Source organism: Zosterops lateralis (genome assembly GCF_965231275.1).
Source record: "Zosterops lateralis genome assembly, chromosome: 1".
In the NCBI taxonomy this organism is placed as follows: domain Eukaryota; kingdom Metazoa; phylum Chordata; class Aves; order Passeriformes; family Zosteropidae; genus Zosterops; species Zosterops lateralis.
The window spans coordinates 28384001-28398793 of NC_139762.1; the positions used below are offsets into that span (position 1 = coordinate 28384001).

The 14793-nt window shown below is 35.2% G+C and overlaps 1 protein-coding gene across 5 annotated transcripts in view; it reads left to right on the plus strand.

The window, feature by feature from the left end:
* PHF14 (PHD finger protein 14) overlaps positions 1-8916 on the plus strand; it is a gene marked incomplete at its 5' end in the record, with an annotated part of 163155 nt that extends 154239 nt beyond the window's left edge. For 4 of the 5 annotated variants that reach the window (XM_083881182.1, XM_083881180.1, XM_083881179.1 and 1 more), the window contains one exon: positions 8115-8916. In XM_083881182.1, coding sequence (XP_083737308.1) covers positions 8115-8189 — 75 coding nt within the window. In that variant the 3' untranslated portion in view covers positions 8190-8916. The remainder of the gene's footprint in view (positions 1-8114) is intronic. The other variant, XM_083881178.1, reaches the window with a different exon arrangement.
* Positions 8917-14793: the final 5877 nt, after the last annotated feature.

Below are 14793 nucleotides of genomic sequence, written 5' to 3' on the forward strand. Positions count from 1 at the left end.
GAAATAAGAAGAAAAAAGCTTTCCGAATTCTTATGTGTTACATTATAGCAATATTTTCATGAATTCCCAAGTTATTTAATTTATAATACTGCAGTAGGTTTCTCCAATTAAATGTGCATTTTATTTTGTCATAAGGAAGGGAAAAACTTCAGTTATGCTTTTTACAGTAATTTAATTAAGCGTTTCCTGTAAGTTCATTTCAGTATTTATCATGGCTCACTAAAGTTGAAATTCAGTATAGAATGGTAGATTAATTGCCCTTTGTCTTCGATGAAATAAGAATCCTAAATATGCAGAGTCATGAAATTTAATTGTGTTCTTCAAGTGCTTATTCAATGCTTTGGAAACCTGAATCAAGAAATACAGAGGAAGAGGGCCAAAGGTTGTTAAATGTAGCGAGTAACACAGATTTTGAACTTTACTTAATGAACCGAATGTTTATTACTATGAAATAAATGCACCATTTAAAGAATTATAGTGGAAATGTAAAACATTAAAACTCTAATTAATTTTGGTCAGAAGCATGCAATGCACTCATTTTTCCTAAAATATTTTCATTAGGGTCTGTATTTTCTCTGTTATTGAGATAAATGTATTCCTTTCATATGGTAGTGCTTGTCTTTTTCTGTTATAAACATGTTCTTTAGTGATGTTTACAGTGATGTCTTTCAGCTGCCTTCAGCTTTGGGCAGCATGTCTTGACAGTGGCTTCCAGAAGCATTTTTGTATAGGTCAGTTTTTATATTAAAGTATGTTAATATGTTTCCATTTAATGTTGTTAATAATTTTTGAAGCAAAGGATGTTCAGACCTCTTGATGAAGGGCTATAGATATATATAGATTATATGCAGGTTATGTTTCACAAACTTATTTGAGAAAGCAGTTAAAGCATGAAAAAATCTTCAGCTGTCATTTAGTACCTACCAAGATACATGTTTAGCCTAAAAATTGAGCTCTTAAAAATAAAACTTGCTTCTTAGTATTTTTTTTCTTTCCATTAAATCATACTAAGAAATAGAGATAGTAATTCCTTATTGTTGGCCAGAGCACCTTTTCTTCTCATGTAACTATTTTAAGAAGCCATTTTATTTCCTAGTATAAAGAGTACAAATATGAATAAGATTTGTTTCTTATAATTGAGTAAATGTATAGTGTAAATATAGTGAGAGTATAACCATAAATACTTAAAATTATCTTTGTTATAATATGTATTTCTAGGCTATGAAATATTTTTCTGTAGTAGTATTACCAGTACATATAAAAGAGAATTTTCTGTTTTAAATTTAAAATTCATAAAAAGAATTATTATGTTACTACATAAGTAGAAAAGGCTATTGTGGTTTCCATGTATGTGTTTATATATGCACAGATGTAATTATTACAATTGAAGGAAAAATTTGCCTTAGAAATTATCTTACAACAGTGTCAGATCTGAAAACTAGAGTGCCCTCTCACACTGGAATGGAAATTAAGACTTGTCACATATGGGCACAGTACAGTCTTGTTAAAGTTGCTTTTCATCTCTTAGTTGATATTGCAGGTTTGTGATATTTAAGCATTTATAGGTACAGTCCAATGTTCATAAACCTGAACCTTTAGAGACTCAAATTCTTAAAGAGGAAATATTTTCCTCTACTTTCTTCAAGGAGAACCAGCTGAACTTGTAAAACAATGGTTGGGTTTCAAGCACCACCTGCCCTGAAGAGGATCCCAACTGTAGTGGCAGTCAGCCAAAGGGACCACTCAGTGGAATGGTTGCCTCCTAAAAAGGAGAGGAACAGATGGAAGATTTGAAATCTGGCATGAAATTCCACTTCTGTACTAAGCGTTAAATGAAATTTGACTGTAAGGGCTCTTGCGATGGTACATTTATCTGTATAATCAGAATTAGCAACAAGGAAATAGAAAATACAGAACACTGACAAACATTTCAAAAAGACTTTAAAGTTCTTGTAGCAGTGTGAGTTAAAGGAAAGAGTTTGTGATAAACATGCAGCTGCTTGTAGCTTTTTAAAGAGGAGCTTTAGTGTAAAAGTAGTTCTGCTGGTCTTGCATTGCCACCTAGAGCTCGGCAGTTTGTACTGCCTGGTAAGGAAACTGCAGCATTGCTCTTTTCACTGAACAAAGTGGGGTGGAGAGCTGCTTCCAGTTAATTGATGTCATGTTTGCTTACATTGTAATGGTTAATCCCTTCATAGCCTCCTTTTTCTAGTGTACCAGATCAGGAGAGATTGTGCTGTAGGACTTTGGTGGGCTTTGACAGTAAGAATTAATGGCACTGCACATTAAAAGGTACAACTGTCAGATATCCAGTGGTCCCGAAGGGGGCATTTTCTTGATGGCTGCTTTAGAATTCTTCGTGAAGCAAATGTCAAACTTGTCAAGGCTGTCACTATGAAAATGATCCATGTAGCAAGGGTCTCCTTTTCTTGGGAAACAAACAGCTGCCTTATCACTTCAGAGCTGTAGTGACAGAAAACTGTCATCTATCACAAGAAATTTATATTTGCTTCTAATAGCCATTGGTAAAGAACTCTTCCATTTGTACTCTATTTTTGTACCACTGTTCATTACAGGGGTTGTCGGTAGTACCATCGAAGAAGATAACGTAGGCTTTGGAATCAAAATAACTTTTGAATTTTACTGCTGGATGCTTTTCTTTTGGCAGTTTAACAGAGAGACTATCTTAGCTCTCTGTTTTTCCCTGACACTCATTTTCTTCCAGATTTGGCCCATGACTTTGGAAGCTAGACTTTTCCATACACAAACAAAAGGTCTAATATTTAATAAATTCCTTTTTTCCCTGATGTATTTTTTAAGAGTCTTGAAAGTATTTTTACCTACTTTCAACTGGTGTTTTTAACTAGCTAGATTTTGTGAGGCAAGAGGTGAAATGCCAGCTGGGCATCCTTTATACTTTAGTCTGTTAGTCATATTACAGATCTTTTGGGTTAAGATACTCTAGAAAGTACTTGTATCAGAATTTGGTTCTGAGTGCTTTTGAGGTGCTATTTCTAGATTATGTACTAGCAGAGACAACCCTTTAGTCATTCCTCCTTATAGCAGGGCTTTTTTGGGTTTTGCATACTTTCTTATTATTCAGATGATTCTTTACATAATCCTGTAATATATAGCCGTTTATTAAGTTTAGAATATCGGTTGGCAAAATACGCAACATTGTAATGAAACTCTAGATATTGCAGTGTGGCGCAATAAACAGAAGTGGGAATTGATGCATGTCCTAGCACAGTTAATTAATGTGTGATCTGTTCTATTTGCAGAAGACTGTCAGATTTCCTGTAGAGTTAAGAATTGTCTAATTCACTGTCATTTTCCAGATTTCATTTTGTTAACTAATGGAGGAAAAAGAAATCCTCAGACATTTTGAAGAAAATTGGTTGTAGGGGATAAAAAAGGAAAGGAATACTCAAACCTCTCTTTCTTGACTTTTTTTTTCTATTTTCATTCCAGAATTTGTCTACAGGGGAATGTTCTGGAATAATTACTACAAAATTAACTTTCTGGGTTAGACCTATTATTTGGTCAGACAATAATGTGGTTGACATTAAACATGTTTTTAAAGGAGGTGAAATGTATCACAGTCTTTCTCAACTGTCAGCTCAAAACTTAAGAAATAGAATTTAAAAGACTCTTACCTTTAGTTTTTTGGCACGTAAAGATATCTGAATATCAAAGTATTCTCATTAACTTCCGCAAACCTATTGAGTGCTTAATGCTTCAATAAATAAAACACTTAATTTGTGGCAGATTTAGAGTTTCATTTCTAAATTCCTAGCCCCATTCATTTGCTGTGCCTTTTAAATGCTCAGCTACAAAGTATAGACTAAGCAGTGTGAAAGAAGAGATGCCCATAGGACATCTGAAAACACTTATAGAACACCCAAAGAACGCTTTAATCCAGTGCCTTGTTTCCATCAGAGAAAAGGTGGGATGCCAGGGCTAAGGCACCATTAGAAAAACTGACGTAGAAGGTCCATCTCTCCATCAGTGTCACCAGGATGCAGCTGAGATGTCCAGTTGTTGGTGGCTTAAGGAGCTCCTGAGCTGGTATTTCAGTTCAGCAGCACTTTGTAATGCTCTTTGTACTTTTCCTTATCCCTGTTGGTTTTGTAAATCTGTAATAACATCAATTCCAGACTAGTAAAATTCATTCATTTCAATATTAAAATAATCTTCTGCCTGTTAAGTGCACTCTTTCAGTAGGAGTATAGTACAGTCTTGAGGAGTTCACCTTCCTTGGCTATTACAAGTCACCAGATCTATGCAGAGGCATCTTTTTGGTGAGTGTATTCACTATAGGATATTTGAGACTACGGTTGTCTGTAGTCACAAAAGATACTGAGACAAGTTTGATTTTTGGCATCTGATGGCAAGAACTACTTTAAAAGTTTGACTTGTGACATCTGCTAGGAAAAGCTACTTGGATTTTTAGGGTTTTTAGAACAGAAAGCCCTAGATGTTAGTCATAGGTTGCTGTAAGAAAAATAAATAATAATATAAAAAAGAGATGTAAGGTATTAATAAAAATAATGTGAACTGAATTTCTGTGGGCAGAAACCAGAATTCAGTATTTTGTCTGCTGTGTAGCTGCTGGTAATAGAAACTTTGCAAACTGTCATCATGGACTGGTTTTTAACAGATAACATGAAAATTAAAATTTTTCCTTTGCTATTCATCAGAATTAAAAGCAGTATAATGATAATGATAGGTGATAATTACTAAAACAAATATATTAAATATATTTAATCTGCAGTCTGTTTTGTATAATTTCATGATAATTAGGCTATATACGCTATGTAGATGAAAATTCAAACATTATTAATTACATTAGAAACTCCAGCCATTTCAGTATTGTGTGCTATCATCAGGCTGCCTCTTTGGCTACTAAAAAGAAGATAAAGCATTTCATAGAAATCTTGCGTTGTCAGCAAACTGAAATAATAGTGAGTCTTCACATCTTGTATTATGGTTAATATGTGCTCTAAATTGTCAGTTCAGATCTTCCCCAAGCATACTGGCAGTAATAGAACACTTCTTATAATTTGTAGAGATTCATGTCCCAAATTATTCTGATATTGCCATTCTGAGGCCTCTGCTGCCACTTTTTTTCAGGTAGAAAGCTCCACGAGTGCCAAAATTGGTGGTTCATACTTTCCAGTGTTCCCCAAAAATCCTTTCTGCCATCTTGTTTGTGCTGGCACTGTTGCTCATGTGGTAGGGTAGTGGACAGTCCTGGGAACTGATCTGGCTTAAGGCATGTCTAACAAAGAAAAAGCTTACTCTGCTTGCTAATTCATGCTATGAGGAGGATCAAATGTCAATTACTGAGCTTTGCACAGCAGACACCTGTGTTCAGAGATACCAAACTTCTGTTGCTGTTTCCAAATGAGATGTGTTTCTGTTCTTGGGAAACAAGATGGAGAGAAAACCCTTTTACAAAATTAAGATGTTTTATGTGGAGCATGGCTCAATACAATGCTAGTCAGAAACCTTTTGTGCATAAAAATGCAAAAATAACAATAAATAAAAAAATCGGCCAGGCATCTGGATGACTTGTGCATTGGAATCTGCCCACATAAGTCAAATTTAAGCACTGCTGGTAGATTTTAGCTGTTTGACTCTGTTTTACTTGGTTGAAGCAACAGGAAGTCAACAAAGGAAATGTATTAGTTCTGCAAAATATCCTCAAGTTGATGCTTCCATCTGGAGTATTCAACCCAAGCAAATCCTGGAGCTGCCATCACCAACAGCCATCGTTTCTGCATCTTAGAATACATTGATCACTGCAGCTGCTGCTGTAACCTGGGAGTTCTGCCAGAGTGCAAGCATGACCTTTTGAGCACAGAACTAAATATTTCAATTTACACAAAGCCAGAAGATTCTCTAAAAAACCTTCATTCATTGGATAAAAACTTTTTTGCCATCAAAAAACTCAGCAAGCCAATATTCAGTATTGTGCCTAATGTGCCTTAACCCTCTTGTCATCCTCAGTGAAGGTATGGCCCTGTTGTCTCTGAAATTTCTGCATACTCCATCTGTTAGGAGAGGAAGCCCTAAGCAATATGTGAAGAGTTCTGGGAAAGAATGATAGTGTAGAGTTTATATTCCTGTATGAGGGAGCACAAATCAGGACATCTGAATAATGTGAAGCTGTGTGCTAGGGAGGTGGATTAGTTGGTATTGAGGTCGGCTGAGATACAACTGCTGTAGATAGGGGCCTTCAGAAACATGCAGATTTGCTGTTCTTTTATTGATATGTTCTTCAATAAATAACCAGGCTGGTTTTCTATAGCAGCCAAAAGTTTCTGTGAGTGTTTTTTTATTCCACAATATTGTTTTGTCACCTGTAAGCAGTAAGCTTAGTAACACCTTACTCCTTTGTTGTTTCTGATTCTGCCATGTGTGTATCCATTTGAAGTTTGACCTCTCTATGTATACTATACGTTGCACTCTTTTTAATATATTCTAGATTTCTAATTTCAATGAATCTTCAGTGTTTTGTTTCACACACATGCAGACATGTTTTCTCAGCTAAATGAAAAGAGCCACAGGGAGCACTACGTGTTTTAAAGTTAACTGAAGAGATGATGGACCAGAAAGAGAGGAAAAAAAGCTTTTAGGGGTCAGTCATGTAAATATTTCTCAGTGCCTAGGCTGTCCCCAGCAGGGGGAGGATTCAGAGGCATGATGGCTTGGAGTATCTGCTACTTTAATAGAACAACTAGCTTTTCCATTTTATTACAGTTGGGCATAACATATTACGAGATCACATTTTTAAATCAGATTTTCTACTGCTGTTCTATTTTGTGCTGCCCAGGTAATCTTCCTATATATTTTCTACCTCTAAATATTATAGTTATCCTTATAAAGCATGCTTTGATGGTGAAAGGAGGGCTAGGAAGCAAAAGGATAAATTTATTTTCCTACAAGAATGAAAAAGTTCTTTTAAATCAGGAAAATACACCTCAGGTTACTAGGGTTACTGGGTCCCACCTAAATGTCCCTGGTGTTTCCTTTCTCTAAACTGTTGGCTTTTGATGAGTACTGTAACAGCAGCCAGAATGCTTCTTCATTCCTGAATGTCTGTTAATTTCTTTTTTGTGTTATTGGAATGTGGAAGATTCTCTGTAAATTGAATTAGAATGCAGACTAGAAAACTGGTCACACTTTGAAACTGGGATAAGGACTGTTCATTATGTGATGAGTTGCAAGTTGCCTTATAAAACAGTTTTCTCGCTCTTCTGTAATTTATACTTTGGAGGTCATGATTTTGTACTGGACACAAAACAGTATCCATTCCTATGGAAACAAGCATTATGATGTCACTGCATTTTTTCAATGAGATCCAGAGGAACCCATAGTGAATTATGAGCCTTACTCTTGGAGCTGAAGCTGTAGAATATTGTAAGCATGCTGCTGCCTGACATGCTCATGTTTCCTATTTTAGACCTGACTGATCTTCAGATAACATATGGTGGTACAAGTAATTGGAAAATTGGCAGACCTGTCAAGAAAATATGCTAGATGGGACAAAAATATGATGCTGCAGCACATAAAGTGTCTCTGAAGTTAAATTTATTGTCTTTTATCAAATGGTGAAGTAAACATATCTGGTCGCAAAAAAATGAAACATTTTTCAATGGCAGATGCTTTTCAAAAGTAATTTTTAGTACAATGATGAAAGTTCTTGCATTCAGAAGTAATTTAGTGGGAACCTCTGGTCAAGAACAAAGGAAAGGTGTGTGTGTAATACTGTCTGCTGTAGGCATTTGAATATATTGTCATTCATGTGTAATTTAATAATTTCTTTATGTAACTATCCAGTAAAATGGTCAGTAAAATATTTACTCATTAAATTAGTCTTCTGCTGTAAATGTAGGCAATTAGACTTGTTTAAATTTCTTATCATTTTTATTTAAACTCTTGAGCAAAATCAGTCACTTGAACAAAGGACTTTTTTGCTTATTTTTATGCTTATTAGTCAGACAAAAAATGACTAAAGACTGTACAGAATTCCATACCTCTGCGTAAGCAGAAAAAGTGTACTTTTTCAATAAATTGATTAATGTTCAGGTTTTCATTTTCTTTTACAGGAAGATGAAAATGAAGCTGAAGCAGAAAATCCATCTCAGGAGCTGAATTCGGAACAGAAAAAATCAAAAAAATAGGAGATTGCTGTCTTGTTTGAAATATTTGCAAGTTGTGTAACAGTGGTTATAGTTTCTCATTGTAAAATTAACAAAAAAAGTTCTCAATAAAGTCATTGAAAATTAAATTCATGGTGCACTGGGGAATTAATTAAGTAGCTCCTGGTGATATTCTTGATTACATTAAAAGCTGAATTATCAGAACTGAGTACTTTACCAATAAAATTCTGAAAGCTTTTTGAACACGTTATGGAAAGCTGATGGGTTATTCATCACTTGTAGCATTTACTAAGCAAATAGGGCAATTTTATGTTTTACTCTGCAAAGCAGTGTTATCCTTAAAGGATAGTTATAATTCAGACATATTTTGGTATTTCTGAGCAAGAGCTTTGATTCTTAAAAGTTAGATAAATATGTTCTACTGAAGGAGTTCTGAAATTTCTTCTGATCAGTGATTAAAATAAATGTTTCTGAGGGTAGGCAGAGACAAAAATTTTTTGATATGTATGGTACCTTTCCAGAAGTAATTAGTTTTACATTTGTATTGTGATTTTTAATTGGTTTCTTGCTGCATTATTCTTTTCCTTATGTAAACCTCTTCCATCTTCATGTGATCATTGTCTTTTAATGAATGTCAAGCTTTGAATGTCTTGATTAGTCCATCTTACCCAGGTTTAATTCCCTCATGCCAATCTTTCCATTCTAACAAAATAAAATAACTTCTTTCTGTGTCATTAGACTTTCAAGTGAGTAATAAATATCTAAAATTACTTTTCTTCATATAGTCCTAATTTTGTTTACCAATTTACCTTTGCTTTTACTGTTACTTTTTGCATTGAATGTTAAATCAGGTTGTAAATAGTATCCATCCCCAATTTTATCTTCTCTGTGTAAACTATATTTTCAGATATTTTAAAAATAACATGCCTGTGCTTAAGCAATATCTTCTATGAATTCTTTTCTGTTTTATGAGGTTCAAATGTGTGTAGCTCATGGACAAATTCAATCACAATTACTCCACAGGAGTTTAATAACACTAGATCTCATTTTAACAAATGCAGCTATCATGTAAGTTAACATATAAAATAAATTTGGCATTGGTCTGTTTGGTGCAGATCAAGCACTGTAGCCATCTCAGAGAGGAGGGGGAATATGATTTTCTCTTCACTGCAGTGGAAGAGACAGATTTAGGAAAGACAGAAGCAGAGTTTTACCATGCAGGACTTTAGGGACCGTTCTCTGTGCAGCGACGTGAAGGATCACAGGGTAGGTGAAAACAAAGAGAATGCTTTTTATTTTTTCAGGCTAACCCAGGAAACCATAGTTCTTAGAGCTTACAGCTTAGTTATCATCAGGATCTGAAGAAGGGGCAAGGTGTCTAGTGTAAAAGGCTGAAAGGCCCCTGAACTTCAAAGGACAGAACTAGTAACTTATTAAAAAAGGTAAGAGAATGAAGTTTACATAGAGGTTACACAAAGGAAGCGTAATGACAGGGGGAGTTACTGACTGAGATGAATTGGCCTTGACATGCCTTGGCCTTTTAGCCTTCACTTGATGCACTGATGTTTGGGTTTATCCTGCCTGAAATCAAAGCATTGTGCAAAGTATTTGTATCTTTATATAAGCTTATTTCCTTTCAATCCATGGTAGCATATTTGTCCTTTTGCTGTGAGTCTAAGCTCTGGGACAGCGCAGGATTGTACAGGTGCATGAGAAGAGGAGGATGGTTATTTGCTGTTCAGGTTTTGTATGAAAACGCATTACTTCGCTCTTGAACATCTGAGTGAGAAAAACAGTTCAGACACTGAAAGATACCTTTTGCTTCCATTTGATGCATAACTCTGATGAGCTTTAAGGGAGTATTTCCATATCTTCCTAAGTTATTCAGAAATTTAATGTGAAAGTATAATTACATAAGCCATACTTTCAGCTAACTCCAAAGTACATCACCAGAAGTCTACAGTCAGTGTTGTTAACCTGTCTCTGGGTTAAGTTATTTACTTCAAAATTCAAATATGGGAATTCAGACATTTTCATGGAAATAACCAATACTTTTACCATACTCAACTGAGGTGGAGATTGAGACAAATGTGGCTGAATTGAAATGCAGTCCCAGCTTCATCCCTGACAGAAAAATGTAGGAAACTAATTTTAATAACTTGTTTGTAGACATGTTTACTTAACAGATGGGGAGAGGTTTAACTGATAAAGATCAAATTGATCAGTTGAAGGCTATACCAAATAGGTGTCTTTGTTTATTTTGATCTGTTCTAGTTAAAATTTGCAGCTGAACTGATTTTTTGTGTATTCTTGAGTTTTCAAACTACCAGTATGAATTATATTTTCATCATATATTTTTTTCTCCTCAGAGTCCAGAGGAGTTTTTGATACAACACACTGGGTAAAGCAGATGGCTGCAGCACAGCTACATGACTCTGACATGATGCTTCTGAGTGTTACTCTTCAGCAGAACTAAGGTGTAAAACTGATGCAGAATATTGTGACTTTTTTTAAAGGTGCATCCGTGCTGCAGTCAAACACAAGCCAGCTTGGATACTGAAAATATCCTAGCTCCTGCAGGATGAAGTTCAAAGCTTATCTGAATAAGCTCAAAGCCCAGCTTAGAGATGGGAAGAGCAAAACTTCAGACAGCTTCAATTCAGCTTCAATTCAGCTGATTGCAGTCACTTTTTTGGAGCAGTGTATTCTTTGTATGCAAATACACACAGGCACTCCTCTGTACATGTGCCCAAGCAGCCAGTTATAATGTCCTCTTTATTTCTCTTTCCCTCTATTCTGTTATTTAATAGTAAGAGTTACATGCTGTTCTGAAAGTCTAAATGGAAAACTACTTATTTCCCACTGCATCCCTCTCATGCATGACAGTGATGATGCTGCCCAGTTGGGAATTGCAGTTTTCTGGATTGCATTAGTGATAGCTATTTTAGGGTGGCTTAGGGGATAATTATGTTTTCTGTGCTTGAGAAGAAACTGTCATTTTCCTCATATTAAAGCAAATTCACTGCTTTTGTGCAGTTAATGATGGATTGCTGTTGGTTTTTGTTCAGTCCTCCATGTTTGCTCTTTTCCCTCCTGTGGAACAGTGGGCTATGGAGAATTTTTTGGACTCCAACACTGTTTTCAATTACAGACAATCACTTCATCCTCAAAGAAGAGCAAATTTCTCTATTACTATAATTTTTGTTCTTTAGAAATAATGTCTAACCTTTCCACTCCCTCATGGGGGTATCAAAAACTTGAGGTGTGGATGTTCTTGTCAATCACTTAGAGTAATATTTCTGATTTATGAGAGTGTGGTTTGGCTTGTATTGAAGATATATGTGCAATAGATTGTTATTAAATTAATCTCTTTAGTACATTACCTAATCGTTGTTGTCATGCAAGGATTCTCACACTGCTGTATTGCTACATTAAACATAGGGCTCCAAATGATTGGCATGAGCTAAAAAATGAAGGCTGCTTTTGAAACAGATGCTGTTACTTTCCTGTTTGTTGCTTCACTGGCATTGAAATACTTGGATCTAAAATATTGTGCAGTCATAAGGATTCTTGACAAAAGCAAATGTATCTTGGTATTTTAATCCCAGTGTATGTGTAACTTCTTACGACTTAATGAGAATCCATAGTATTTTAGTTTTGTCTTAATGATGCATTGAAACATATTGCTACACTGAACATTTGGTGATTATTTAAGATATTTTCCTGAACAGCACAAATTGTAGTGCTTTATGTGCACAAAGTGTCACATACAGTGGCTAATCCTAATACAATATTCATTTTCTGCTCATTAGAAAGCATTTCTACACCTGTAAGTTAAGAAAACTATTTAACTTGATTATTCCCTCTCAGGATCTTCAATATTTGCACAGTAGGAATTTTTGAAGGGAGAAACCCATGCTGACAGAGAAGTATTTCACTTCAGTGGTTCTTCTTATTGCAGTCCCGTAAGTGGACTACCTCTTGGTTGGTTGCTCTGCATCACACTACAGAAACTAACTCTCCCTGACATTAGGCTGGATAGGTTTTACTCTGGTTTTACTCTAAAAAGTGGAGATTGGTTAGAAACTGACTCTATTTCACATGACCTAATGAAAACAATTTATACAATGAGCAAACAACTTCTATCACCTATCTAAGGCTATAGAGTGAAATCATAGCAGGTAATAAATGTTTCCCCACCGTGAATTCAGTGTGGATTCTGCAGTGATGTTATCTGGGGAAGGAAGTGAAATGCTGAAGGCAACAGCATGAAAATGCATGTAACTATGGCATAATTCTGATTTGTTTGGAAGAACTATTAATTTCCTTGTTACAAAGCCAAGTAAGAGCAACCCTTTAAAACTGTTGAACCATGAAAGCCATTTCCTTAAGGGTTTTAAACTTGGGAACAGAGTCATGAAATTTATAGCTTTGATGAGATATTCTTTGCCTGCAGTCAGAATGAGAGCTAGATCATTGGTTTCCCAGCATGACACCTATGTATTCTTGTGTGCAGTAGATATCATTAGGCTCATAATAACACAGCTATCATCACATTAACGTCTGAAAGGTTCAGTTTTAATGCTTGGTTTAAGTCTCATTTATACCTACAGCATACAAAGCAGTTGAATAAAAGCAAAAGCTATATCTTACCTATGTTGTGCTACTGTTATGCACTTTAACCAAAAATACAGTAATTTTATGCCTGATCAAATTTTTATTATTTTATTTTTCTTGCCAAGTCATGTTTTGAAAGAGCTGCAGTGATGAACTAATAGCATGCCATGAATACAGCAGCACATAATGGAACAGTGAGACCACTTTTTTTCTGGTTCATGTCAATAAGGACTGTAGGGAACATCATATGCATATTGGCCTAATAATTGTAATTTTCAGTATATTATTGAAAATTTATGTACTATGTCTGCCATCTTATGGTAGAAGAGAAGTGTATAAGAACATGCTTGATAGCACCTTATTTCTTCTATTCTTTCAGGTAAAGCAGTGCAGACTGTCATGTTCTAGCAAAGTCACACAAAGTCACACAAAGAAGGAAATACAACTGAAAACAATTGGGTTTTCACTGCTCTGCTACATATTCTTCAAGTTTCTATTGGAAAAATAAAGTATATCACTTTACAGCATAAAGTGGTGGAGGTTTTACAGTGAATATCATACCATTTGTATCAAATGAAATTTGCAGAGAGAGATACCAAGAGAAATCGTCTTTTGTTCTGCCCTGTGACTGAACAATTGGAAAGAGTTTGGGAGAAACGTCTTTATTCTCATAATGAAGAGAAGAAGTCTGGAGAAGCACCAATGTAGCAAGTCTAATAACTTGTGGCAAATTACTTACTACTTTCATCTGAAAAGTTTTCCCCAGATAAGTGTCAGAGCTTTCATTTCTGTACATGGGAGGGATACCTGCGGGAGTTCTGGCAAAGGATAATCTGCAGATTGGGGCTGTAACATTGAGTTAAAAGCAGCCAATTCCAGTGGCTTGGAAAGAATAAAATACAAAGACAACATGAATCATCAGAAGTTGGGAAGGCTACATGAGACAATATTCTGCAAGAGCTTAAAACTTGTGGAATAAGAAACACTAATTAGCAGCTGAGGATATGGCGTTTATAAAAGATAGTATAGCAATAATGTAACCCAGAAGAAAGACTTCAGGATGTTTTCATTTTAGTTGTTAAAATGCTAATTCTTAGCATTTATTTTAAGGATCACTCTTTCAGTCACCAATATCTAAATTTTTTTGACTCAAACTCCAAAGTTCTGTTTTAACATCTTGCTATGAAAGATATGTTATGAAATAACCTTTTTTTTCTTAAATATTTTAGGGATCAGTTGAATTTTTAATGTCTTTATATCTTCATAGATCAAACTCTTTCAAATATTGAATCAGCTGCAGTATTATGAAATGTTTTGTCCCTGAAAAGGAATGCAATATTCATTCTTAGTTACTAACCTAATGCCAAGTGGTTAGGTGAAAAATGCCTTTTTCTGCCCACATTCTTTCTATAAAAGTATCTTGACTCTTTTTTGAATCCAAGCATAGTGTAGATAATACATGGCATTGCTAAACTCACCCTTTAAGCTACATTGCTCATGTTATGGAATTGTCTTTAATTGCTAAGTAGCTTGCCTATGTAAAGCTGTGTGAAATGGCACCACTGATTACCACTTTTAGGATTCGGAGTCAAAACAAAACTGAGACTACTTTTTCTTCCTTGTAGATAAAACCTTTTTTTTCAACCAGCTAGGGGAATTGTCACCTTTCAGAGAAGCAGGGTGAGGCAGCGGCCAGCATTACGGGACAGCAGCACAGAGAAAAGACACCTGTTCCCCAAAGCTTTGTTTTCATTACACAAGACAACAGCCTGAAATGCCAGGCTGAAGAAGTGGTATAGCTTGGATCATGTTCTTTTAGCACATCCCTACATATTCAACTGTGGGTTTTTTTGGTGGTTTTTTTTTTGGTTGGTTGTTTTTTTTTTGGTTTTTTGTTTGTTTTTTTTGTTTGGTTTTTTTGTTTGTTTGTTTGTTTGTTTGTTTTTGTTTTTTTGTTTTTTTGTTTGTTTGTTTGTTTGTTTGTTTGTTTTTGCCTTTGTTAAGAGAG